Raw genomic sequence first — 25,701 nt, 5'->3', positions numbered from 1 at the left:
GCCAGACGTTGAACCCAGCTCTCCTGAGTCTTTGCCTAGTCAGGTACATCTATACAGCCCGTGGCAGCAAGCCTCCCAGCCTGGGCCAACAGACTCAGGCGTGTGGGACTCACTCTATGTAGCTATGTAGACGCTGCAACTCAGCATGGCTCTCGGGCTCTGAAGCCTAGGATAGGGGGTGGGCCTCAGAGCCGAGCCCCAGCCTGATAACCAATGTCAAAACCCTATTTTTAGCATGGTAGAGTGAGTCCCACACGCCTGAGTCTGTCGACCCAGGTTGGGAGGCTCGTGGCCACAGACTGTGTAAACATATCCTCAGGGTCTTAATCACAAGGCCATCTTCCCCAGTTCTGGATAGGGTATCTGATCGTTTTCTGAGGTGTATTGAAGAGATTTTATTGGTGGTTCTTTATTTATATAAAGAACCATACACATGTATATAAAAATCATATATATGTATATGATTAAAATTTCCTTGGCATCTGCATTGGAGAGAGAAAAGATCTGAGGATCCTAGTAATCTTCCAGTACATTAAACTTCAGAAGCACTGAGCATTGTGGGGAGTCAATTAGTGCCATTACCATACCATCAAGGGAGTCAGTACCAAGCACAGCATGGAGTGGGAATAACCTTGACATATCGATGTATTTAGCCTCAGTGTTATGCTACAAGAAGGGTCAAATCATCTGTCATGCCAGAGGAGGAGGAGGCAGTCAATTACAGTATGCCAGCAGGGAAGGGAAGAATCTGACAACAGCAAGAGTTTTTAAAATTAAAGATAATCTGTCACTAATCTCCCATTATCAGATCTGACAAAATAATGCGTTACTGAGAACTGATCGCTATCTTAGAGAAGCAAGAGGGGAGGGAATGTTGTCTAGTTGTTATAGCAGGTGACTGGGGCCTTGTGCTAGCCTTGTGATAAAGTCCAGTGTAGCTAAAATCCATCATGTTACATCAGTGAAGGCCAAGTTTAAAGGCTTGATCCTGCATCTATAGAATCATAGAGTATCAGGTTGGAAGGGAGCTCAGGAGGTCATCTAGTCCAACCCCCTGCTCAAAGCAGGACCAATCCCCAACAAACCATCCCAGCCAGGGCTTTGTCAAGCCTGGCCTTAAAAACCTCTAAGGAAGGAGATTCCACCATCTCCCTAGGTAACGCATTCCGGTGCTTCACCACCCTCCTAGTGAAAAAGTTTTTCCTAATATCCAACCTAAACCTCCCCCACTGCAACTTGAGACCATTACTCCTTGTTCTGTCATCTGCCACCACTGAGAACAGCCTAGCTCCATGCTGTTTGGACTCCCTTTCAGGTAGTTGAAAGCAGCTATCATATCCCCCCTCATTCTTCTCTTCTGCAGACTAAATAACCCCAGTTCCCTCAGCCTCTCCTCATAAATCATGTGCTCCAGCCCCCTGTTGCCCTCCGCTGGACTCTTTCCATATCCTTCTTGTAGTGTGGGACCCAAAACTGGACACAGTACTCCAGATGAGGCCTCACCAATACCCAATAGAGGGGAATGATCACATCCCTCAATCTGCTGGCAATGCTCCTACTTATACATCCCAAAATGCTGTTAGCCTTCTTGGCAACAAGGGCACACACTGTTGACTGTGTGAATGACAAAACTCCCATGGACTTCAATGCAGGGACTGCCCCAGACTGATTACTGCACTCAGCCAAGGCACAATGAAAGCTGTTTCAGTGCGTCTATATTAGGGGGTTGCACAGAGGTAACTAGATTGATTTTGAGTTAAACTGAGGCTGATTTTCGAATAGAGCTCAACAAGGTCTAGATCAGGGTGGGTGAACTTTTTGGCCCGAGGGCCATATCTGGGAATAGAAATTGTCTGGCGGGCCATGAATGCTCACAAAATTGGGGTTGGGGGTGAGGACTCTGGTTGGGGGTGCGGGCTCCGGGGGAGGGCAAGAAATGAGGAGTTCAGGGTGTGGGAGGGGGCTCTGGGCTGGGGTGGGGGGAGCAGGGGCGAAGACTCCAGCTGGAGGTGTGGGTTCTGGGGTGGGGCTGGGGATGAGTTTGGCGTGCAGGAGGGTGCTCTGGGCTGGGATCGAGAGGTTTGGAGGGCGGGAGGGGGATCAGGGCTTGGGCAGAGGGTTGGGGCACGGGGCGAGGTTCAGGGGTGCAGGCTCCGGGTGGCGCTTACCTCAGGCGGCTCCCAGAAGCAGCAGCATGTCCCTTCTCCGGCTCCTATGCAGAGGCACGGCCCAGGCGGTTCCCAGCCAATAGGAGCTGTGGGGCCAGCGCTCGAGGCAGGGGCAGTGTGCAGAGCGGAGCCCCTGGCTGCCCCTTCACGTAGGAGCCGGAGGAGGCTATGCCGCTGTTTCCCGGAGCCACGTACAGCAGCCCCCAACCCTGCTCCCCAGCTGGAGCACCAGAGCAGGGCCGGCCCCAGAACCCACTCCCCAGCGGCAGCTCGAGGGCCGGATTAAAACCGCTGGCAGGCCAGATCCAGCCCGTGGGCTGTAGTTTGCCCACCCCTGGTCTAGATGCCAAGGACTCCTGGGTTCTATTCCCAGCTTGTGCTCTGTGACCTGCTGCCAATCACTGTGCCTTGGTCCCCTCATCTGTCAGGCAAGGCTAATGGCCCTTCCTAGCCTCATGGAGGGGCTGTGAGCTTTGATGAGTTAATGGCTATGGTGCACACTGAAATCCTGGTGTGACACGTGCTTTTCCCGGAGCAGCATTCATGTTGTGAAAGGTGCCAGATTGGCAGACCTGGAGGCTGAACTTTCCCTGTGCTATCTGCAGAGCGGATACAGCATGAGCTACCACACGCTGCCATGTGGTTCCTCTATTCACTCTCCAACCTCGACGTGCCACCTCTAGGGAAAAGCCTTGTGTCTGGCCCTGACGTGGGGTGTACCAAGCGCTTGCTGCCCATTGCCTTGGCACACTCTGCCGTAAGAAGGTGGTGGAGTTTGGACCACCAGTGCTGCCTAGAGAGATGTCGCACGATCAGCTGCAGGCAGAACCAGCAAGAGTTGCCCCTAGAAGCGCAGGGAGCAAGCAGAGGCCAATCAGGGCCTAACAAGCCACATAGGCTGGTTGCTTCCACCAGGAGCCAGTTCCACGTGAAGCCAGGCCAGGGAAGCGTGGCTTGCCCTGCCCTAACCCATTTCACCTAACCTGGCTTGGCCAGAGGCCTAATCTTGACAGTGCTGGTCCTGGGCCTCTAGGAAGGACTACTGGGTATGTTATGGACTTTAACACTCTGGTGGCTATTTTGAATTCTGCATTAATTTGTTTTCCTGCAAATCTGCTCTGCGAGCCTTTTGACAGCCCAGTCAGTCCCTTGCCTCTGTGCAGAGACGACAGACCAAGTTGCCCTGGTTCTGGGTATTTCCAAGCGCTTCTTCATCACTGCCCCATTGCCACATACGATTTGTGCCTCCTTATGATATGGGGATGGGAGGCGGATGCAACAAACGTGCTTTAAGGGACAACACCTTGAGGTCAGTTAGCATTTTGAGCTGGATTTGAACCAGCATCCTAGAAGTGAAAGAGCTTGCCTCCCATTTCCAGCTCTCTGAGTCACCCAGTCCTTATTAAGGAAGTGTTGCTGTTATTTCAGATTGCATTTGGATCATGAAAATGAGTTGAGAAATTACTCTGGAGCCACACTGGTTATCAGACATGAGTCATGCTGGTGGAAAAGTACTGCCAAGAAAAGCTATTGACCTCACAGGGCCAGTTCCTCAGCTGGTGTAAATCAATGTCACTCTGTTAATTTCAAGGGTGATGCACCCATTTACATCAGGTCTGGATCAGGCCTGTAATTAGAGATGGTCAGGAATGTTTCAATGAAACATTGCATGTCAGAAAAAGCAGATTCAAAACTTTTGTGGAAGCTTCCGATGAACTCTCAGGGTCAAGTCCTCCTCTGCCTGATTCCGAGCCGGGGCCTGAACCCGGGTGTCTCACGTCCCCAGTGAGTGCCCTCACCACAGGGGGTCAGTTTGCGAGCAGGTCTCTGTCTCATTCTGATGCATAAGAAAAACTGATTTTGAACCCTCCATTTTTTTGCTACCTGGAATTCCTGTTTTCCAGCTAGCTCCACCTATAACCGATGTTACCTTCCTCCGTCTCTCTCCCTAACATAATTAGATTACACCTGGTGCAAAGGGAAATGGATTTATTCCTAGCACTCTGCCAACCATGGCGCAGCAAAGGGGTAATCTGCCTTAGAACTCCAGTGTCCGAGTCTGCCTGGGCCAGTACTAGAGCATCATGGAACAGATGACCTTTGCTACAAAGAGTTCCTTGCAGGCACCCCAAACATTATGGGGTCGTCACCTAGCTTTTAGGGCAGCAGTACAAGAAAGACAACTCGCCTCAGCAAGGTCAAGGGGTTTACTCCACAATCAGCTCTGCAACATGCTGAGGGCTGGGATCTTATAAGGTGCAGAGAGGCTTCCCAGTGGGAAAGGGACTCTGCCAAGGGTGGAATGGATGAGACCTGCTGCCTGTTACATGACCTTGTTGTGGTATTCTCCTGTACACGCATGTCATAGCGTCAGGTAGGAATTGTCTCTCTCTTCCATGGCGTTGGACATGGAACGCCATTCTGTGTAGAATTGTTGGGATTGATCAGCCTAAGTGCTGTAGTTTGGGGGGTTAATTCATCTCCAGGCGGCCGTGAGGGTGGGGGCTCGGGGAGACTAATCACTGTGCAGTGCTGCTGAGGCTGTGGGTTAGTTTCTAAGCACGTTGTTAAGGTGACGCCGCATGGCAGGGTTAGAAGACGTTCGTGTTGGCACTGTACCAGTTGGGTCTGATATTTGGTAATGGAGGCCAGGAGGCTGTGATACTACTTCCTGTAGGGCTTATTCCCCAAGGATCTCAGAGTACTTTACCATGTCTTGAGCCTATTGGCACCCTTTGAGGTCAGTCATGTATTGTGATCCCCTTCAGATGGGTAGCTGTGAGGAAAAGTCACTTGCCCAAGGCTGCCTGGTGAATCAGTGTCAGAACCAGGAATGGAACTCCTGAGGTAAAATCCTGGTGGGGAGAAAGCACTGTGGTTTCTATGAGGATGAATCACGGGTGGGGGTATAGCACTGATCCCACCTAGCTACCTTGGGCTAAAGCCACAGTGCCTTGTCTCCACTGGGATTTTACAGTGGGATAGCTCAGGTGCATAGTTATCTTGTGTTAAAAACACACCTGCGAAGACAACGCTTTAGTCCTGGTGCATCAAATAACAGTAAGCACCCCCTCCCCCTCCTGCGCACCTCTCCGAATCAGGCGCCTGGCTGTGGTCACAGTAGAGATGCCTGAATTAACCGCTAGCAATTTGAACCTGGGTGCTTCTTAGCGCTGTGGCACAAGTGTCGTGTGCCAAGGCTGCCTACCAGCGGAATAATCTCTCTGCCATAATGTTGGTGGGGTGCACTGTAAAGGTAATGGAGCGTTAATAAATATCTTTCACAGGGCTGGCCTGATCATTGTCAGTCACAGCAGCCATATGGCGGGCGTGTATGGTAATTTGCACGGTAAATTTCATTATTCTGCTCTTTACCGCTACAGATTGGTCGCTGGCACGTTTCGGAAGGACTTACCATGGACAACAGAATCTTCTCCTCCAACATATCAGATAATCTCTTCAACACCACTCTCATCGTCACTACCATCCTGGTAAGTGAGGGGGTCACCGACAGCTCCCGTTAGCTCTTCTCCAGCCCAGCATCTAGGGATGTCATTCTCAATCAGCCAGGATATTATTCCCTTGTTCTACCCCTCCTCTGCCCCCTGCATTCAGCGCCGCACACTGATTTCATAAAGAACAGAAGATCAAATCTCTAATTACAGCACTGAGGACAATTTATGACAGTGTAATTAAACTCAAGTTGATGTTTCATATGGAAATGATATTTGATGAGTTCAGAAGCAGCTGGGGAGAGGGCTGTGATGGGGATAAGCTGCAATTTTAAATTCATCTCCGAGTGATGTTCTTGTTCCGGATACAGCTGTTAGGTGGGGCAGGAGAGTTGTCCCTTCTCTCAATAAAAATTACTAAAAATGATTAAGATGAATATAATTGTAATAGACTGGGACTGTGAGGGTGCATCACTACCATCCTCACCTCACAAAGTCCTTGTGCTGCCTGCCCCCCCCATCTTGCCCAGAGTCCACTACCCCACTGAGGTTTTACCAGTGCCCCTGCTGCTAACATCTACACGCCCGTGAAACACGCTGGGAGCCAGTTCTGTGGGTCCAGATGAGCTCTGCTTGAATCAAGACCCAAACTACAGCAGAGGTGTCCTTATACTGTCTTTCCCTCCCTAACTCTCCAGCCACCAAGGCTGGGACTACAGAAGCCAGTTTGACACACACACATGCCGCAGCAGCCTTGGGGCTGCTCTAAATTATTTCCAGCTAGTTCAAGATTGTTGGAACTCTGGCCACAGCCTAGAATGCCCTCTACCCCTTGGTAGATCAAACATGTTCAGAGAATTCCACTGACATCGGAAGGAGTAGGAGCAAGTGGCACAGAACTGCCTACACTATCTTTACACCACCTAAGGATTTTCCTAGGCAAGCAGAATGCACAACTGGTGCTTGAAGCCAGCTTTTGGTCCCCTCTTGCACCCCAATCCCATGAGGAGGTCAAAGGGACAGAGCAGGACTGAAGATCTGGCCAGTTTCTTTTGCCAGAGCCCCTGCCTCCCATGGCACTTCCCAGTGAGCCCCCTTCATCAGCCCCGCTTACTGATTCACGCTAAATGCAGAGCTGTTGTGATCCCATGGCTAAGATGGGAATGACAGCTGCCCAGTTTCAATGCAGGAAAACCCTTATTTAATGCTGAAGGGGAACCACCAGGCGCTGGAGGGGAACGACCGCTATGAAGGCTTCTGCGTGGACATGTTGAAGGAGCTGGCGGAGATTCTGCACTTCAACTATAAGATCCGCCTGGTTGGTGATGGGGTGTATGGCGTGCCCGAGGTGAATGGCACCTGGACTGGCATGGTGGGAGAGCTCATTGCTCGGGTGAGTGAGACAGCATTTGTTTTAAGCCTTTATAAGAGTTAAATAACACAACAGCAAAGCGCTTCAGTACTTATAAGGAATCATAAGATGATGATGATGATTGTGGTTTTATTCAGTAAATGAGAATCTGACATGAATATCTGCATTAAAAGTGTTTTTTTCATAATTGTAAATGCATTTTAACTCACTGTGACAGTGCTCCCAGTGGTTAGAGCAGGAACTAGGCCTGCTGGATCCTTGCCTTTGCTGCATTAAGGAATGTGATTTAGTAGTTGGAGTAGGGGCCTGGGAGTCCTGAGTAGAGCTGGTTGGAAAATCATTCCCCACCCCCTGGAAAATTGCAATGTTTCATTAAAAAGAAAAGCACGTTTTGGCAAAAAACCCACAAGTTCAGGGTTTTCAGACAGAAAGTTTTTGATAGAAACAACAGTTTCTGCAAAAAAACCAGACACTTTCTGCAAAAACTTTTGTTTAGCTGACAGTCAAAGTTCTCACAGAAAAACAGTTTCAGCAAAAACTTTTCAATGATCCCCACTCTTTGGACCCAGCCCAGGCTCAGGGGCTGGGGGGGATGTTATCTGGTGCTTGGAGCAGGAGGCTCGAAGTCAGGATTCAGGGTCTAGTTAGATAGGGGCCTGAGAGTCATGACTGCCAGGTTCTGTTCCTAGCTGTGGCTGGGAATGCTGTCCAGTGGGTGGAGCAGGAAATCTGAGGTCTCTGCTGGGTTCTGTTTCTGAATTTGCCAGTGACTCCCTGAGTGTGTGAGCGTGGACAGTCTGTGTCACCTCTCCATCTTTTAGTTTCCCCCCACTAGCAAAACAGGATAATTATCCTTTCTTCAGGACCCTGAGGCTTAAATAAATATGGTTTGGAAAATGCTTTGAGGTCCTTGTTAAAACCAGGTACATAAGAGCAAATGATTAAGTGTGGTATTATTGAAACCTGTATTTGTTTGCTCGCTGGCTTGGTGTTACAGGGGTGCTTGTGCGAACTGGACTGCAGAACTCAGCTGGTGGAAATCACCATAGCTCCATTAAAATCCGTCGAAGGTAGTTATCTGGCCCCTGTCACTGTAGTAGAGTGCCTCACAATCCTTAAGTATCCGGGGGTAGCCGTGTTAGTCTGTATCCACAAAAACAATAAGGAGTCCAGTGGCACCTTAAAGGCTAACATTTATTTGGGCATAAGCTTTTGTGGGTAAAAACCCCACTTCTTCAGATGCATCGATCAGATACAGATCACAATCCTTAAGGTTTGTCCACAAGAACATTTAGCTTGAATCAAGCTGGCTTCGTTAGCGCTCTTTAATCTACTCCTGTTTCAAAGTGGCAGAGGTCAAAGGACCCTAACCACCGGTTAGCATGTGTCAGCAGGGTGCGTGCAGACAGTTAGGGTGTGGCAGGCTAGATTCATGCCCCAGTTTGCCGCAAAATAAATGGTCTTGTAGACAAGCCCTTAATGTATTTATCCTCTCAACACCCTTGTCCCTGTGAAGTAGGGGAAGTACCATTATCCTGAGGCACAGAGTTAAATGATTTGCCCAAGAAGTCTGTGGCAGAGCAGTTCTTTCAAACTAGCATCCTAACTCCTAAACCATCCACCTTCCCCATGGAGATATGGAAACTGACCCCAGCTACGATTCTGGCCTCTTCTTTTTTTTTCTTTTCTGGCCAATTGTTTGCAAATCCTTTGGGCTGTTGGCATAGATTTTATCCATCTCTAGCTATATATAAAACAGCGCTGTGGCATTTCTTTCGGAAGGTGAGGAGGAAAGCACACAAAGCAGTGTGTGATCTCTGTAAACAAAGGGAAGAAAGATACACACCCGTGACATTTTTGGCCTACTAACCTTGACAGCGCCTCTCTGTTGAATGCTAACTGCTGATTTTTGGGGAATAAGTGTTTGAACCACCTCCGCACAGAAACAAAGTATTTATAACTCATTTAACTCCAGTTCAGGAGGGTTTTTGTTCCTGTGCTGGCCAGAGGCCATTGGAGTCTTTCAGTTGCCTTCAGTGGGCTTTGATTCTGACCCTGTCTTTCCCAACCCTACCAGCCAGTGCAGGGGTATTCCCTACAGTACCATGTCGAGTGTTTTTCTCCAGACCAGCTTCAAATGTCTCTTCCCTTGATAGATCCGGCAGCCAGGTAGAGCTCATACTTGAGGAAGGTTTATTTTTCCCCTGACATTCAGCACAAATGTAACTTCCTTCTTAATTCCATCTCATTGTTCCCACTCAACCCACCCTCAGCGCCACTAGCAATGGAAATGGGAGGGAGGTCGTACACAGGATACTTTCTCTGGGTTTATTCCGCACATGGGCTCTCGTACTGAACTGCACATGTGCCGCCTAGGCGTTTGTGCGGCACCCAGCACAAGAGGATAGTGGTCCGTGACTGCGTCTCTGAAGCACCGCTGGGATGGGAATGGTGTGACCCCAGCCCTGACAGCACGATCTCGCATGCACAGCACGTGTGAGATCATGCCGCCCGGAGAACGCCGTTTTGACGAGCTGGCAGCAGGACTTCGCCTGCACCATGCATGCAAGCTCCTGCAGGCCTCGGGGGGATCCCTGTGCTTTTCAAAATGGCATCCCCTGTGCAGGCTCCTGGCAAAACCATGTCCAGTTTTCTCTCCGTAGCAAACAGGAGACAAACTATTTAAAAACAGGACTGTCCCGTTTAAAACCAGACGAATGGCCTGTCTAGGCATGACTGCTATAGAAATAATAATAATTCACGAGAGACTGAATAATAATTCACTTGGCAGAACTCCCAGTCTAGACACCACTATTCCTGCACCATTGCACGTCTCTAGCCAGACACAAATTTTCTTACCTTTTTAAGGCCGGGGAGGACCATTATCTAATGCACGGCGGGGGCAGTGGTCCAAGTGGCTAGCAAGTAGACTGAGACTCAGGAATCCTGGATTCTATTCCTGGCTCTGTCACTGGCCTGCTGGGTGACCTGGGGTTAGTCCCTTCACCTCTCAGTGCCTCTGTTTCCCCATGTGTAAAATGAGGATAATGCTACTGACCTCCTGTGTAAAGTGCTTTGAGATCTACAGATGAACAGTGCTATATAAGAGCTAGGTATTATTATTATTTATTATGTAGTCTGAACTCCTGTATACTAAAGGCCATTCACCCAGTGTCTGCCAGGAGCTTTTACTGGGGTGAGCTGCACTGTACAGATCACACTGCTCCAGTGTAAATCATGCCTACACTAGAGGTTTGCACGTGTGCAGCTAAGCAGTGGCTGCAACGCCAGTCTAGACAAGGCCTAAGTCAAAGCCACCAAACTCTGCTGCTCACATCCCTTCCCATTCGAAAGGTCTGAAGTATTCCAGCCCCCTACCTGAATCCCAGCTCAGAGCAATTTGGGAAAAGTAGCTCAACCCAACAGAAATTAAGTTCACAACAGAAATAGGGTTTGTACCTCATTAGTATTTAGGACAGAATCAGAGCTCTGGTTTCTCACTGAATTGGACGTAGTCATTTCTGGGCACGCACACACGCATGTGTGTGGGGTGGTTTTTTTTTTTCTCTTTTAAATAAAACATGCACATTTGCTTAGTGAATAAAACTACAAAAGTACCTTAGCTTCAAGGGGCCTGATTGGCAGCCCACCCTCTAATTTTACAGACAGTTTTGCATCTGCAGGTTTTGTTGCTGGGTTTTTTGCACCCACAAACTTAAGCATTGATCCTGCAGGTGCTTTACACGTACTTCGCGCTCGGCACCTGAGTGGCCCCATAGATGTTGGTGGGACTGCCCTCGTGTGTAGAGTTAAGCTCGTGGCTAAGTGTTTGCAGGATCTGAGCTTTAGTGGCCATCATCGCAAATTGGGATCTGTAAATGCCAAAGAGGTAAGATTTTGGAGCGTGTCTTTTCTTGGTTGATCTAGCAGGACTAGATGAAGAGGAAGCTTCCCCACCCATGAATGATTATCAGTAACAACAAGGGGTAGGATAGTCAGTCAGCCCCTTCTTGGCCCCTGTAGCTGGATAAGAGGCCTAAGGTGGTGTTAAGGAGCTTTAAATAATCCATATCTGGCTAGGAGAGGATTTTCACAGCCTAGTCCCTGTGGATGACAGAGGGAAGGCTGCCCTCTGAGGATCTCCTCAAAAGTCCTGGCAGAATTGAAACTCTGGACAGGAGCCCTGTGGAGATTCCAGGCAGAACTGTGGCCCCCAGGGCAGCTCTGGGAGGCTGCCAGACAGGTCCCGAGAGCTGTCTAAGTTATGCCAGGGGCCCCTCCAGCTCTCAGAGCAGCTCAGAATCAGGGCACAAAGGTTTTTAAAGCTACTGTAACCCCTCCTAGGATCGTACCCCTTGACTGTGATTTCTGTGCTGTTCAGTGAGGCATTTTCCATAGCAGTTCAGACCTCTTGTCCTTCAGCTATGTTACCGTACCTACAACAGTGGCCAATACCTGATGGTGCAGAGGAAGGCAAAGCACCTAATTGCTTATGCAGTGATGTACAATGGTTAGAGGGTGATTCCTTCCTGACCCCTGCAGGAGATCCGTTAATGGCCAGAAGCATGAGATTTGGTTACCATGCTCTTAGCCTGTGTAACTAGAAAGGTCAGAAAATTATCCATCCATGTTTTAATATCCTGCTACAGTATTTGACCTGATGACCCCCAGTCCCTGGGGCACTGAATCTCCACAGAGCGGCTAGGTACTGGAACGAAAAAGTATTCATTGTATTGCTTCTAATTTAACCAGCCATTGATTAAATCTATAGTGCTGGTAATTCTATTATGGCTAATTCTGCAGGGCCCTAAGATATGAATGAAAAGGATGCTATAGAAATACAAGTTTGTTATTGACCCAAATAGACAAGTACATATCTATCGACCTGTACGCAAAACTAATTAAGAGCTGAGCAACACGCAGACAGGATGACTCAGGAGATTAGTGAAAGGGCCATCGTCTTTCATATGTAGGTCAGCAGTTTGGATCCAGCTCAGGCCAGTGATCACATAAAATTGTTACCATCTGACGGTGGTTTGACGGAGGTGAAATTCATTTGGGAGGAATCCACCCAGTTCCTAATAAAAGTATCCGTATTTCCCGGAAACTAGCATGCTAATAGGTGCCTTTGTGAATCAAGGGCCATGAAGACTGGCCTCCTTTCTCATCCTTAGAGGTGGGCTCAGGAATGAGGCACAGTAGTAAGACAGCATCATACCTTCCTTTGCTATTCCTACCCTGTGGCTGGATTGAACACTTCAATCTCCAGTTGTCAGGCTGACACCTTGTATGAGCACTGACTATCACAAGGAAACAGGGAAGAATAACAGAGCTTGCACATTGCTTAGTGTTCAGCGCCCCAGCCTGCAGGGATGGGCTGAGAGAATATGTCTCATTTTTTTCCTTTTACAATATCGTCTCTCACTTTGAGTCCCTGATGGCTCTCTCATCCTAGAGCCAGAATGCATTCACTAGCCTGATGCAAGCCAATAACTATTTTCAAGGCAATGTGACAGCTTCCCCTTTATTCTGATACAACTGCATTGGCTGCCTTTTGGTAGCGAGTGGCTGGCTATGCTCAATGTCTCTTTGCAGTGCCTGTGCGTCTTCTTGTGATGAGACTTCAGGGATTAACTCCTGTGCTGTGACAGCGCTGGGGAGCAAGGTTTGCTCTGAGGGATTCAGAAGCAACAACTATCAAAGGCTTCGAATCCACCTGTCTCTCATCCCTCATTTTCATAAAGAATGAGGCTAAACTAAGGGACAAGTTGCTCACCATGCAACTTAATCAGCAGGAACTTAAGCTGCAGCCTTGCTACAAGTCACCCCCGTCGTCCTCATTCCTTATTTATTATATGTGTTGTGGTGGCTCATAAAAGGCTCGAATCAGGGATCAGAGCATCACCGTGAGAGGTACGGCACTGACGTGTAGTAGACAGTCCCTGCCCCCAAAGCATTTACCGTCTAGGTTAACAACAAGATGCAACAGGTGGATGAAACAAACTGCTAGAGAGGGAGGACAAGGTAACAACTGTATGAGCATATTCCCTGGTAGACTAGCTGTGCACCCAACGTCCCCTGCCAGCTGCTGTAGGCATGAGATGCGCTGTCCTAAGGTTGGGGGTTCCACGACCGCCACTCCCAAGAGAAGGAGGCGGGTGGTGGTGGTCGGGGACTCTCTCCTCAGGGGGACTGAGTCATCTATCTGCCGCCCTGACCGGGAAAACAGAGAAGTCTGCTGCTTGCCAGGGACTAAGATTCGCAATGTGACGGAGAGTCTGCCGAGACTCATCAAGCCCTCGGACCGCTACCCCTTGGTACCTTGATACCCCTTGGTACCTTGGTACCAATGATACTACCAAGAATGACCTTGAGCGGATCACTGCAGACTACGTGGCTCTGGGAAGAAGGATAAAGGAGTTTGAGGCGCAAGTGGTGTTCTCGTCCATCCTCCCCGTGGAAGGAAAAGGCTGGGGTAGGGATCGTCGAATCGTGGAAGTCAACGAATGGCTACGCAGGTGGTGTCGGAGAGAAGGCTTTGGATTCTTTGACCATGGGATGGTGTTCCAAGAAGGAGTGCTAGGCAGAGATGGGCTCCACCTAACGAAGAGAGGGAAGAGCATCTTCGCGAGCAGGCTGGCTAACCTAGTGAGGAGGGCTTTAAACTAGGTTCACCGGGGGAAGGAGACCAAAGCCCTGAGGTAGGTGGGGAAGAAGGAGGAAGCACGAGCAGGAGCGTGTGAGAGGGGAGGGCTCCTGCCTCATATTGAGAACAAGGGGCAATCAGCAGGTTATCTCAAGTGCCTATATACAAATGCACAAAGCCTGGGAAACAAGCAGGGAGAACTGGAGGTCCTGGCAAAGTCAGGGAATTATGATGTGATTGGAATAACGGAGACTTGGTGGGATAACTCGCATGACTGGAGCACTGTCATGGATGGGTATAAACTGTTCAGGAAGGACAGGGAGGCCAGAAAAGGTGGGGGAGTTGCACTGTATGTAAGGGAGCAGTATGACTGCTCAGAGCTCAAGTATGAAACTGCAGAAAAACCTGAGTCTCTGGATTAAGTTTAGAAGCCTGAGCAACAAGGGTGATGTCGTGGTGGGAGTCTGCTATAGACCACCGGACCAGGGGAATGAGGTGGACGAGGCTTTCTTCTGGCAAGTCGCAGAAGCTACTAGATCGCACGCCCTGGTTCTCATGGGCGATTTCAATCATCCTGATATCTGCTGGGAGAGTAATACAGCAGTGCACAGACAATCCAGGAAGTTTTTGGAAACTGTAGGGGACAATTTCCTGGTGCAAGTGCTGGAGGAACCAACTAGGGGCAGAGCTCTTCTTGACCTGCTGCTCACAAACCGGGAAGAATTAGTAGGGGAAGCAAAAGTGGATGGGAACCTGGGAGGCAGTGACCATGAGATGGTCGAGTTCAGGATCCTGACACAAGGAAGAAAGGAAAGCAGCAGACTACGGACCCTGGACTTCAGAAAAGCAGACTTTGACTCCCTCAGGAAACTGATGGGCAAGATCCCCTGGGAGAATAACATGAGGGGGAAAGGAGTCCAGGAGAGCTGGCTGTATTTTAAAGAATCCTTATTGAGGTTACAGGGACAAACCATCCCGATGTGTAGAAAGAATAGTCAATATGGCAGGCGACCAGCTAGTTGCAGCTAGCGAGGGATGTTAAGAGTAACAAGAAGGGTTTCTTCAGGTATGTTGGCAATAAGAAGAAAGCCAAGGAAAGTGTAGGCCCCTTACTAAATGAGGGAGGCAACCTAGTGACAGAGGATGTGGAAAAAGCTAACGTACTCAATGCTTTTTTTGCCTCTGTCTTCACGAACAAGATCAGCTCCCAGACTACTGCACTGGGCAGCACAGCATGGGGAGGAGGTGACCAGCCCTCTGTGAAGGAAGAAGTGGTTCGGGACTATTTAGAAAAACTGGACGTGCACAAGTTTATGGGGCCAGATGCGTTGCATCCGAGAGTGCTAAAGGAATTGGTGGATGTGATTGCAGAGCCATTGGCCATTATCTTTGAAAACTCATGGCGATCGGGGGAAGTCCCGGAAGATTGGAAAAAGGCTAATGTAGTGCCCATCTTTAAAAAAGGGAAGAATGATGATCCTGGGAACTACAGGCTGGTCAGCCTCACCTCAGTCCCCGGAAAAATCATGGAGCAGGTCCTCAAGGAATCTATTCTGAAGCACTTAGACGAGAGGAAAGTGATCAGGAACAGTCAGCATGGATTCACCAAGGGAAAGTAATGCCTGACTAATCTAATTGCCTTCTATGATGAGATAACTGGTTCTGTGGATGAAGGGAAAGCAGTGGACGTGTTATTCCTTGACTTTAGCAAAGCTTTTGACACGGTCTCCCACAATATTCTTGTCAGCAAGTTAAAGAAGTATGGGCTGGATGGATGCACTACAAGGTGGGTAGAAAGTTGGCTAGATTGTTGGGCTCAATGGGTAGTGATCAATGGCTCCATGTCTAGTTGGCAGTCGGTATCTAGCGGAGTGCCCCAAGGGTCGGTCCTGGGGCCGGTTTTGTTCAATATCTTCATAAATGATCTGGAGGATGGTGTGGATTGCATCCTCAGCAAGTTTGCGGATGACACTAAACTGGGAGGAGTGGTAGATACGCTGGAGGGTAGGGATAGGATACAGAGGGACCTAGACAAATTGGAGGATTGGGCCAAAAGAAATCTGATGAGGTTCAACAAGGACAAGTGCAGAGTCCTGCACTTAGGACGGAAGAATCCAGTGCACCGCTACAGACTAGGGACCGAATGGCTAGGCAGCAGTTCTGCAGAGAAGGACCTAGGGGTGACAGTGGACGAGAAGCTGGATATGAGTCAACAGTGTGCTCTTGTTGCCAAGAAGGCCAATGGCATTTTGGGATGTATAAGTAGGGGCATTGCCAGCAGATCGAGGGACGTGATCGTTCCCCTCTATTCGACATTGGTGAGGCCTCATCTGGAGTACTGTGTCCAGTTTTGGGCCCCACACTACAAGAAGGATGTGGAGAAATTGGAGAGAGTCCAGCGAAGGGAAACAAAAATGATTGGGGGACTGGAACACATGACTTATGAGGAGAGGCTGAGGGAACTGGGATTGTTTAGTCTATGGAAGAGAAGAATGAGGAGGGATTTGATAGCTGCTTTTAACTACCTGAAAGGTGGATCCAAAGACGATGGATCTAGACTATTCTCAGCGATAGCAGATGACAGGACAAGGAGTAATGGTCTCAAGTTGCAGTGGGGGAGGTTTAGGTTGGATATTAGGAAAAACTTTTTCACTAGGAGGGTGGTGAAGCACTGGAATGCGTTACCTAGGGAGGTGGTGGAATCCCCTTCCTTAGAAGTTTTTAAGGTCAGGCTTGACAAAGCCCTGGCTGGGATGATTTATTTGGGATTGGTCCTGCTCTGGGCAGGGGGTTGGACTAGATGGCCTCCAGAGGTCCCTTCCAACTCTGTTATTCTATGATTCTATGATTCTGTCATTTCAATCATCTCTCGAAAGTGCCTAGTCGTGGGTACAAGAACAACTCTGTGAGTGTTCTTAGGGTTAGCTGTGATGGGCCAGGATAGTATCTTCCTATGGGGGTGAGGTAATCAAGCACAAAGGAAACTATTTAAAAACCAGGTGCCGTGCCTCTGGCAGGTGTGACAAACAACCTGCGTCCTTCCCTCCACCTGGTAGCAGTTTGTACTTTACTTTGCAGTACCATAGGGTGTTGGTGCCAGTGTTCAGTTAGAAAAGCAGGGCGGAGAGATGGGGGTGCAGGGAGTACATTCGCGTGATACTGCATTGGTAGATCTGACTCATGTAAAGCCAAATAAGACAAATAGGTTGAGGGGGTGGAAAGAAGAGATAGAGAGGATAAGCAAAGGGAGTGTCACCATCTAAGGAAGAGTCTGCCATGTAAGCTATGGAGACTGTGTGACTAATTCTGTGGTTTGCAGCCATCTTTTCCAACAGAGGTGTCTTTAATTGCCCTGTGTTACATCCTGCAGAACTCTCCTGGCTCTCAGCACGTTGAGAGTCACACTGAGCTGGTTCTTGTTCTTTAGTCTGAATCCACAGCAGAGCCCAGAGGGCAGGTAGGCAGAAAGCATCAGTGCTCCTTTCAATAGGACCAGACCCTCTAGGATAGTTCACTTCCAGCCAACCTGGCTGCTCACCTTGCCCGGTCCTGAACACCTCTTTGGAAGGGTGGGGTAGATTCTTGCAATCAGACCCAAACCTGACAGGACCCGAGTGCAAGTGTCAGGCTCCAATCAGGTGCAATCCGCAGAGCACACACGCTCAGGCTTGGTTCAGATCAGCCAGTCTCCCATCACGAAGCATGCTGACCACACCAACCTAACGGGTCCCGACTGCGGTCCCTTAGGTTTAGGGCATGCTCTGAAATTAGGCCCAAGCAGCCTTTTAGTGTAGGGCACCCTCAACTCCCATTGACTTCAATGGACGCTGAGAGCACTTGACACCTCCTAGGACCTGGTGAGACTGAAGGGCTTGTTAAGGATTGTTAAGGGGATGTGGAGTGTTTCATTGCTAGGCCATTGTTTGAATCCAGCCCGCCTTGGAAGCGAGCGCTGTCCCTGCTAGTGGCTGTTTGGTGGTCTGCGTGAAATGGTCGGGTTGCTGTTCCCAGTGGATAAGCATCCACGTCCCACAGTTCTGCACCCTTGCTGTTGCCAAGGACCCAAAGGACCACAGACTCTGAATTTTGCTTCCATTCCTGAAGGTGGTGACTCAGCACTGGGGCTGAGAGACACTGCTGGAGGTGGGGCTGGCGGAGAAGCTTGTCCTGCTCCTGATCTCTGTGCTGTGGTGAACAGCAGACTTCAGCCCCTGGGGCTTTTGGTCTATTGCCATTCACAAGCCGGCGATTCACACATGGCCTTAAAAACAGCAGCTCCCTCGCTTCAAATGTACGTAAAAATATCAAGTTCTAGGGCCCGACCCTGCTGCTCCCATTGGCTACAATGGGAGCTGTAGCAGGTGCCAAATGGCTACTGTAAAACCCAGTGGGCAGCTGGAGTGTAAACAACCAGTACATGGATCCATACAGACCAGCCACACCCACAGTGCAATTCGGCAGATTTGATCTAGACAGACCGCTCGTTCGGAGCATCACACATTCCCTTGCAATGCTGAGCACGCGCTAACCACTAGCCAGGTGAGCAGGCTGTCAGCTGAACAAACTGTGCTTTTAAAAACTCCTCATCCAGCCTTGTGAGCCTACAGAGAGCCCAGCTGCATTGCAGCTGCACTGCAGACAGTGAGAAACGTAAGGCTGTGTCTACGCTAGAGAGCCTGCGCCGACATTGCCCCAGTATAGACGCAGCGTCGGCTGATGGAAGGAGTAAGAACACCACCTTCACAAGTGACGTTAGCTGTGTCGACAGCAGCTCTCTTCCACTGGTACAGCTGTGTCTACGCTGGGGCTGAAGGGCTGTCGACGTAGCTTTGTCACTAGGGTGTGTGTTTTTTTCACTCCCCCTGGCTGACTTAGCAATGCCTGTATTAGTTTTAAGTATTGACCAAGCCTCAATATATTTGGAGGGGTTGGGGGAAGGGAATAAAGGCAGCAAGAAATAACCACCTCCCCAAAGTGCTAGACTTGGAAAACAGTTTGGATGGCACAAAATAGGTGAAAGAGGCAGGGTGCCACCCTGGCTACTAGGAGTTTTGCCAGATTAGTTATATCCTGGGGTATTTCAGATCCCCCTCCCCTTGCAGCCAGGACCTGGTAGTTCAGAGGCATCAAAAAACCCATAGGAAGGTGGGGAATGTTAGCCGAAGATTTCAGACTCTTTAGAAAGGCCTGGGGTCAGGGGAGGATACCGGTGGGATCCTTGGGACTTAAGAGCAGAGAAAGCACAGGAGCACGGCACAGCTGATTTCTGCTAGGTGTTGGTGCTGGCAGCATGCTCATGTGGGAGCTGGAGGAAGAAGTGTCCACTTGGAGCAGCTGAGACAGGCTGGGGTGGGGAGACCGGGCCAAGTGTTTTGCGAGGCATTACCTCCTAGCAGATCAGGGCCCCACACGCCTTTGCTCCATTTCTGTTGAGAGTTTCAGGTTCAGTTATAGAGGGGGGATAGTGATTTGGCAGCACTGCTCTTGTCCGAACTGGTTCTCCCATCCCTAGCATGTGGTGTAAAAATATCGGATGCACACAGCCACTCCCTCAAGTGCTGTGATATCGTGCTCTATTCCCTTCCACCCTTAGGTAAACCAGAATGAAAATTCTCCCCTTTGATGGACTCGAAGGGTGTTGAACCATGGAGACTTCTGCATCGAGATCATCTAGGTCTTCGGCTGGAATCAAGCCTGTTTCCATAGTGACTAAAGGTAGTTGCCATGTGATGGCACTAATTGGCCCTTAGTTGGCAGTCTTAAGAACTGAATGAATCAAGAAGATTGAAGCACCCTTTTCTAGCTCAGACATGGTCCAGGGGCAAAGCACATGAGTGGACACTGCAGGAGAAGCTTGCCCTGACATTGATCATCCCGTCCCTGTTCTGTGGATAAAACGACAGGATTTTTCAGAAGCTGTTAAGGGATTTAGGAGCAGAGATCTCATTGGAAGTCCAGGACTCACACTCCTAAAGCCCAGCGCTTCCAGGCCTGTCAACCTGGTGTGTGTCACCAGGGGTGAAGTCACACAAAATCATCTGCCCAAAACCACCAAGTCTTCGGGGTTTTCGCTAAGTTTCGTTCCGCCAGCTTGGCAGGAAGCACGTGAGAAGTTGAAGGGAGGTAGGTTTGTGTCCAATGGTTAGGGCACAGGTTTAGGCTGTGGGAGAACCCGGTTCATTTCCCTGCTCCATTTCCTGCATGACTTTGAACCTTGCACATCACTTAGCCTCTCTCTGCCTGAGTTCCCCATCTATAAAATTCGGATAATTATAATCCCCTACCTCACAGGTGTGTTGTGAGGATCTGAAGGGCTTTGAGATCTAGTGATGAGAAATGCTCTATAAAAAACAGGCATTGCTATTATTAAGGGCCAGGGACGGGATCATCTCCCAGGCCGTCCTAAGTGCCACGGGGAACTTTTGCATGAGGTCCTTTCTTACCAAACTGTTGACTGACATCATGCGCCATCTATCACCTTTAGCGTCAGGATGAGCCACGTCTGCCTCTAAAGTGATGGCCGTACCGGAGGAGAGAGCCATGTCTTCTGGATGGAAAATCCCAGCGTTTTACTTCTTAAGGCTGTTTAATAGTGTAACAGCTCAGAATCCAGGCTTAGCCTCACCAGTTAATAACATTCCCAGCTGCAGCATGAGTGTGTTTCCGCATGTGTGTTCAGAACGCAGACAGCAGTAATGCTTAATGGCAGCTTTAGTTAAGGCAGGTCATACATTTCATTTCAAACGCCAGTCCACCAGGGGATCCTCTGATCCAGCGAGTGTTTTGTTCTCATTTCAGCAATCTTCTGCTCTGGAAGCATCTGGCTGCGCTACAATAATGCACTTTGTCTTTTTTGAGTTTATTTAACATTTATAGCTGGAACACAGTGTAGACAATGGCAGCGTGAGACGCACAAATGGCTTGAACTTGGGCAGAGTACAAAAGCAGCAAGGAAGGAAGACGCATGTCTTCCCAAGTTGTAGCGGTATGAAATCAAAATAACTTCTGCCTCTGTTCAAGTGGGGAGTGGGTGTAGAGCGTTAACATTTGCGAAGCTCCCAGGGTTACTAAGATACGTTGACCTCAGTGAGTCATGGGGGGGAAAAACCCTGTCTCTCTTGGCTGTTTTGAGGCAAAAGGCACAAGCTCTAGTCAGATGATATTCAGGCACAGAATACAACTGGGATGGCTCACCAAAGTTTAATGCTGTCAGAATGTAGCTCTGTGTGATTTCCCAGTGTGTGTGTGAGAGAGCCTCAGATACTGCACAATAATAATAAAGAAATGAATGCCCAGATCCTCTGAGTCACAGAGTTTCCACTCTGTGCATCACAGAGAGGGATGGATTTGCACTAGATCTTGTGTAGGTTAGAGCAACCTGGGGCTGCTCTAAGCTCTGCCAGCTGGAGAGGTTGTGAAAGGAGAGTATGCGAGCTGGAGATAGCTGGGGCGCAGTAAACTCTGCTGCCATCCCCTGCTCACCTTTATGCCAGGGCTGAGGGTGAATTGGTGCTGGGTATGCCTGCTCTGCATCAGAGGAAAGCTCCCTGAGGGTGGGGCATTATCAGCTGGCTAAGTCTGGCTACTTTACTGCCCCTTTGTACTGGTATTTTAACATCAGTGGAGCTATGCTAATTTACACCAGTTGAGGATCTGACCCTCGGTCAACAAGTTTAGATGCTCAAAATAATTCCTGGCCAGGTGAAGAAAATGCTGTGAGTTTGTGTGCAAGGGGCCTATATTCAGCATAAAGGACACTTGTGATTCCTTTATATAGGTTTTTCTTTCTTCATCACTGAAGATGGATATTTTAAAAAGAATAGTTTCTCCTATCTCCACAGTCTCAGGCGAACAATCTCTTCAAATTTGTGTAAGCCTTCTTGACGTACAGTACAGGAAATAGGATTTACTGTGACACTGAAATGCGGTAACCTTGGAACCAAGTCTTCCAGGATTGTAGAGGGTGCTTTGCTTCTTGTCAGGACAATCTGACTTAGTTTCTCCTCCCTCAGGGATGTTGTATCAAACATGTAGCCTCTGCCCACGTCCGACCATGGTTATCTCTTAGGGGTACTACTTTCCTCACATAGAATCATAGAATATCAGGGTTGGAAGAGACCTCAGGAGGTCATCTGGTCCAACCCCCTGCTCAAAGCAGGACCAACACCATAGTTAGTTGCTAACTTACACGTAGTTAGTTGCTGAGCTCTCCTGCCTACAAGTCCACTGACTCCCTCCTATCTTTTGCTCAACAGCTATCACACAGACATTGTTCGTGGCACATGGGCAGAATTGATCTTACCATTAGGTGGAGGTACAAACCTCCTCCTCCTTAAAGCGCCATGCCATTTATGCAGAGAGAAAGGTCATCATGCTGGCTCAGTGGGTCCTCTGTATTCTCCCTTCTAAGCCTTCCCTCCCGACCTGTGTCACTTCATCCTGGAAAAGCATGTCCCTGTTTCTGTGCTCAGTCACCTGCACTGGGTGTCTTTTGAGTTTCCACATGTGCCCCAGAATCCTTTGCACTGGCTGCAGCTGTGCTTTGGAAAGAGATGTCACGGCAGCCAACACAGCTGATTGTAGATCACAACCACATCTAAGGCCAAAGGGGCCCCATGGCTGAGCTGAAACGGGGAAGATACCCCTTTGGCGTTGGGAGACACGGGGAAGGACCATGGACACAGAAGCTCTGCAACCAGAGAAGGGATTAAGAAAACTGACCTGTTGATTGATGTGGGACAAGAGCATTCTTAGTGCTATTCCGTTTAGCACCTCAGATACAGTCTCTTTGGCGATCTCCTATTTGGTCTATCTTAGGCTTCCCCGAATGATAGAATTTCTTAGATACCATGGCATGCAGATCAATAGATCCAATCTTTTGTAATCTGGTGGTATTTATATAACACCAGGTAATCGAGTATCTAGACACCATGCCAGGTTATGACGATAGATATCTTTTTAAAATACCTTAGGTGGAAAGCTGGATAGATAGAAATTCCCCCTGACCTGTGACTAATTCCAGCCTGAACTTAATAAGCGTCATCTATAGCTGCATACAGTCACAAAATTTGGCACCAGTTACTCCAATAAATCTTATGTGCCCAGAATGTGACATGAGGTGTAATTAGTCCTGCCACGTGTGCAGGGGACTGGACTATATAATCTCTCAAGGTCCCTTCCAGTTCTATGATTCTGTCACCTCCTCGACCCATGCATCCTGCTAACTCATGGGTAGATTTTCCTGCTCTGCTAGCCTTTTCCCCCCTTTCTTCCTGCAGCTAATAAAGCAGAGCTCCAATAAACCAATATTTTGTTTTTGCTCTTGCCGCTTCTCCTGTATTTTATAGCCCTTTAGCCCAGAGACTTTGAATGGAGGAAGGTTGTGTTGTTGTTGGTTTTTTTTGCCTACTTCTGCCAGAAGATGATTAATCCAGTTATTCTTAAGAAAATCCTGCAACAGCGGCAGGTTCAGGCAGCATGCAGAGGGAAGCACACATACAAATTTGCCATCTCACAGTGCATTTACAACTAAGGCACGGATCTGGAGAAATAAGTCGCATATTTTATCAGGCCTTCAAGACTTTATAGTGCATTGACTGCCTTGCAAACCTTGTGAAACTCAGGGATGCCAAACACAAGCTGTTTTTTCCCCCCACCTGCATGAATGGGACAGCTCCCTCTTACCCTGCAAATAACAGAAACATATATTTGAGAGAACAGTGCAGACCTTTTTTTAAAAAAAAAAAAAAAAAAAAAAAAAGCAATTGAAGCCATTAAAGAGAGCTACAATAATAAAAATCATATTTAAAATTAAAATCACTTAGCTGCATTAGAAGATTATTAAATCTGGATGGATTTTTTTTAAATCTAATTTGCTTTATCCCATTGATGGCATTTAAGTGTATTACAACCTTGTGAGAATGTGTGTTGTGTTGCCCTCTAGTGGTTGGCCCACATAGAGGATAGCAGCCTGCTTCTGCTGCCAGCTGATGGAGAGATTCCTTTAACCTCTGGTCTGGGCTGCAGTGCTGACAGTTCAAATTCTGCTGATGGTCTCTAATGGGGGATTATTTCATTTGCTTGTTTTAATTTCACTTATCTTAAATAATAAATCTAAGATGACTATTTTCACACTTGGTTTATCACGGATTTCATTTTCTAACTCTTCTAGCTAGCAGTTTCCTACACTGTTTCAGTGCAAAGGGAGAAAAAGGTTTTGTTTTTTATAGTTGATTGTTGTTATTCATTTATTTCATGCAAACATTTCTGTTCATATTAGACCAAATATATTTGCAGGCAGCAGTAGTAGGCTGTTGTCTCCTATGCATCTCACAAGCTAGAGAGCCAAACTGCGCTGCAATTCACTGGGGTTCCCAAGCCACAAAACAGCTATGGAACCGCTCCACAGGTGCGACTACAGTATTGAGGTTGCAGTAGCTACTGTTCACTAATGGATCGGCGTTAGATTCTGCACAGGGCTTCAGCTGCTTGCCTATGGGGTTAGGAAGGAAATAGTCCCTCTCCTTGCATTCTGGATTTGTTTTATTTTCTCCTTCCTCTGAAGCACCAGAGATGGCCTTGGCTGGAGATAGGACACTGGAGAGAGTGGGTCTGGTGTTCTGAGGCTGAACAGAAATTCTTTCTCTGGTGCTTGGCTGGTGGTTCTTACTGATTGCCATTTTCAGGGTGAGGAAGGAAATTTTTCCTAATCAGATCGAAAGGGACCTGGGCAGGGGGAGGGGGTCTATTTTTCCTTTGTGTGTGTGTGTGTGTTTTTCTGCCTTCCTCTGCAACATAGGGCATAGGTTGCTTGCTAGGATGATCTGCACATATTTCAATTCCCTGCCGTTCCAGGGGCTTTGGGCATTGATGTACCTTGGTCCCTCCTGTTCTCAGCCTGTGGCACACAATAGTCTCTGAGGGCTGTTATACTTTAGTCTAATCCAAGTGATTGGGCTCAGTACAGGAGTAACTGGGTGGGGCATGTGAATGTGCAGGAAGTCAGACAAAATGATCTGCTGTTCCCTTCTGGTTTTCGGTTCTCTGCTTCTCCCCCATGCTGCCCCGCTCCACCCCAAAGCCTCCTCGCAGAATTATGGCCCATGCCACATAGGAGGTGTGTGCCCCCTTTTATGGCCTCCCCAAATCCTGCCCCACGTAGCAGAACAGCCCTGGTTTCCCTGCATCTGGGGATCACCACACACCTGTGCTGGGGTAAAGGTGGGCGGGGAAGCTGGCTTTGCCCCGTTAAGGTATATAAAGCCTCTTCCGAAAAATAAATACACTGGGGGCGGGGGTAGGTTCATCGTGTCCCTCACTTCACTTTAAGCTTTGGGAGTTCCGGGCTGGTGGAAGGTGCAGTAGTGACAGCTGTGAGAGCACAGAGCAGAGCCAGCGTGGGAGCAGTAAGGAAAACTGCCCCGTGCTGACCCAGCCAGGGTTTTGGTGTTTTTGGTGACATAGCCACCGGTGTCTCTTCAACCTGCCACTTTACCCTTGTATTGAACTTGGAAAACTCTCTTCTCTTGTCCTGATGGGTGCTGGATAAAGGAAAGAGCTATTTCCTCCAAGAACAATAGTGCTCTTTAAAGGGCCCTATCCTGCTCCCCCTGAAGTCAGTTGATTTCAGTGGGTGTAGAATCAAGCCCATCACCCTTCCTTTGGGGTTAGCACAGGTTGAAAAATGACAAAGATCTTTTTCTGAAGGAAAAAAACAAACAAAAAAAACCCCTGAAATAAACTTCATTCTACAAGGAGCAAGTTTCGGGGGTTTTCATGGAAATCTTCGGTTTCAAAAATGTTTTGAAAATGTTCATTTTTTTTTTTATATTTCCTTTTCTCTTTCTCTGCCTTCCCTTTCATCCTCCCCTCCACTTTTTTCCTTTTTTTCCTTCATTTTGCCCATGAAAAAGAGGGGCAGGGAAGAGAGAAAAACAAAAGGATTTGGTTCAAAAACAATGTCAGGAAAAAAAAAGTTGTCAAGTTTCTCCCTCCCCCCCTCCCCCCCAGGCTGTTTTTTTATTAAGAATATTTTTGTCCCCAAAATATTTCACCAGTGCTATT

At 48.4% G+C, this 25,701-nt stretch overlaps 1 protein-coding gene across 2 annotated transcripts in view; it reads left to right on the top strand.

Moving 5' to 3' along the window:
- The window catches only part of GRIK4 (glutamate ionotropic receptor kainate type subunit 4), a 297,360-nt gene that overhangs the window by 249,693 nt on the left and 21,966 nt on the right, over positions 1 to 25,701 (top strand). The window contains exons 11-12 of one of the 2 annotated variants that reach the window (XM_074936850.1): positions 5,552 to 5,659; positions 6,810 to 7,013. In XM_074936850.1, coding sequence (XP_074792951.1) covers positions 5,552 to 5,659; positions 6,810 to 7,013 — 312 coding nt within the window. Of the gene's footprint in view, positions 1 to 5,551; positions 5,660 to 6,809; positions 7,014 to 25,701 lie in introns of those variants that run through there. The other variant, XM_074936851.1, reaches the window with a different exon arrangement.

Source organism: Natator depressus, chromosome 22 (genome assembly GCF_965152275.1).
Source record: "Natator depressus isolate rNatDep1 chromosome 22, rNatDep2.hap1, whole genome shotgun sequence".
In the NCBI taxonomy this organism is placed as follows: Eukaryota; Metazoa; Chordata; order Testudines; family Cheloniidae; genus Natator; species Natator depressus.
This window is presented reverse-complemented; position numbering and strand designations above follow the sequence as displayed.